This window comes from Gavialis gangeticus, unplaced genomic scaffold (assembly GCF_001723915.1).
Source record: "Gavialis gangeticus isolate Ggan-Ray unplaced genomic scaffold, GavGan_comp1, whole genome shotgun sequence".
Classification (NCBI taxonomy): Eukaryota; Metazoa; Chordata; order Crocodylia; family Gavialidae; genus Gavialis; species Gavialis gangeticus.
The window spans coordinates 40222488-40224206 of NW_017729025.1; the positions used below are offsets into that span (position 1 = coordinate 40222488).

A 1719-nucleotide genomic window follows, 5' to 3' on the forward strand; every position below is an offset into this window, starting at 1 on the left:
CTGCTGCACACACCCTGGGAGGGCATGGGGAGAGGGGAGGTCAGGCTGGTACTGCAGGCTGGGGCAATGCTGAGCTTCTCCTGGCAGGGGGTTGGGCTGTGTTGCTCTCAGGGCAGACAGTGGTGCTGGAAGGGGAGCGTTGCGGGGGGCCACAGCACATTTTGGGGAAGAGTCCACTGCCACCCCAGCCCTAGCCTGCCCTCACCCCATGCAGATCTGGGGCACATGCCCCCCATGCCCTCCCAAGGTGCACAAAGCAGCAGGAGCCACCCCCACCCACCTGGACAAGCCACTTGTGGCTCCATCCCGTGCCTGCCCCATCTCTATTCCCTCCCTCACCATGGAGGCCTCGATCTGTGCCTCCCCCCATGCACCTTCCCTCCCTCCACACCTTCCCCCACACCAGACTTACTAGGCTGATGCTGGTCTCCACGCTGTGGAACTGCCTATCAGAATCGGACTGGTATCGGCCAATATAGTTCCTTAAAAATCAGCCATTGGTATAGACCCAAAAAATCTCTATTAGTGTACCACTAGGATGTAATTCCACTTTCAGAGGCCCATGAACAAAATCATCATTGTTGCTTCATCTATGATTAACTGTACCTAGGCTCAGCCCATCAGTCTCCCAGAAAATAACTTCATTCTCTAACTGTACACTAAATATCAGGTGGGTAAGAGGCTGTATCTTCTACACCTTAGCAAAAAATTAAAATAAACCTCAAATACACATTTAGATTGGCTTATAAATTTAAGCCTCTCTCTTGCAAGTATTTGGGAATTGTCTTATTTATAATGCTTGAATTTTATTTTTAAAGGCCTAGGTTAGCAGTATCATTTTTATTACTAAGTAATAACCCCCACAAAACTTACTTCTTGTTTTTCTTCCAAAGGCTTCATCTGTTCCTGATTTCTGATAAATTCTTCCTCCATCAAGAGATAATCTTTAATGCGCTCCAATTTCAACAATTTGAGTCTACATTGTGTATGAGGTGTCACTATAGAAAAGAATAAGCAATGTATTTTAGACCCACAGTTAGACATAGTATAAAATTCATAGATTTCAGGGTCAGAAGGGACCTATTAGATCACTGAGTCAAACCCCCTGCCCTGGGCAGGAAAGAGTGCTGGGGTCAGACCCCAGCCAGGTGTTTGTCAATTTCCTCTTAAATACCTCCAAGGAAAGGGACAGCACCACCTCCCTTGGAAGCGTATTCCATATTTTGGCAACCCTCCCTGTAAAGAATTTTTTCCTGATGTCCAGTCTAAATTTGCTCTCCTTCAGTTCGTGGCCATTGTTTCTAGTTACCCCGATGGGTGCCCCGGTAAACATCATATCCCCCATTTCCCACCCCGATGAGTTTGTAGGTGGCGACACGATCACCTCTCAGCCTTCTCTTGTGGAGGCTGAATAGATTCAGGTCCCTCAAATTGGTCCCCATAGGGTTTTTCTGTAGGCCTTTAACCAAACGGGTGGCCCTCCTCTGGACCCTTTCCTGGTTATCCACATCCCTCCTGAAGTGTGGCGCCCAAAACTGGACACAATACTCCAGCTACGGCCTGACCAATGCTGCATAGAAGGGAAGTATCACCTCCTTAGACCTGTTTGAGAGGCACCTACTCATGCAAGAAAGAGTGTGGTTAGCTTTACTTATTACTTCTTCACATTGGTGACTCATGTTCATTTTGGAGTTGACAACAACTCCGAGATCCCTTTCC

General features: G+C 47.6%; 1 protein-coding gene across 1 annotated transcript in view; it reads right to left on the bottom strand.

Moving 5' to 3' along the window:
- PSMC1 (proteasome 26S subunit, ATPase 1) overlaps nucleotides 1-1020 on the bottom strand; it is a 25961-nt gene extending 24941 nt beyond the window's left edge. Inside the window, exon 1 of the mRNA XM_019518666.1 lies at nucleotides 874-1020. Within this exon, the coding sequence (XP_019374211.1) occupies nucleotides 874-933 (60 nt within the window). The 5' untranslated portion in view covers nucleotides 934-1020. The remainder of the gene's footprint in view (nucleotides 1-873) is intronic.
- Nucleotides 1021-1719: the final 699 nt, after the last annotated feature.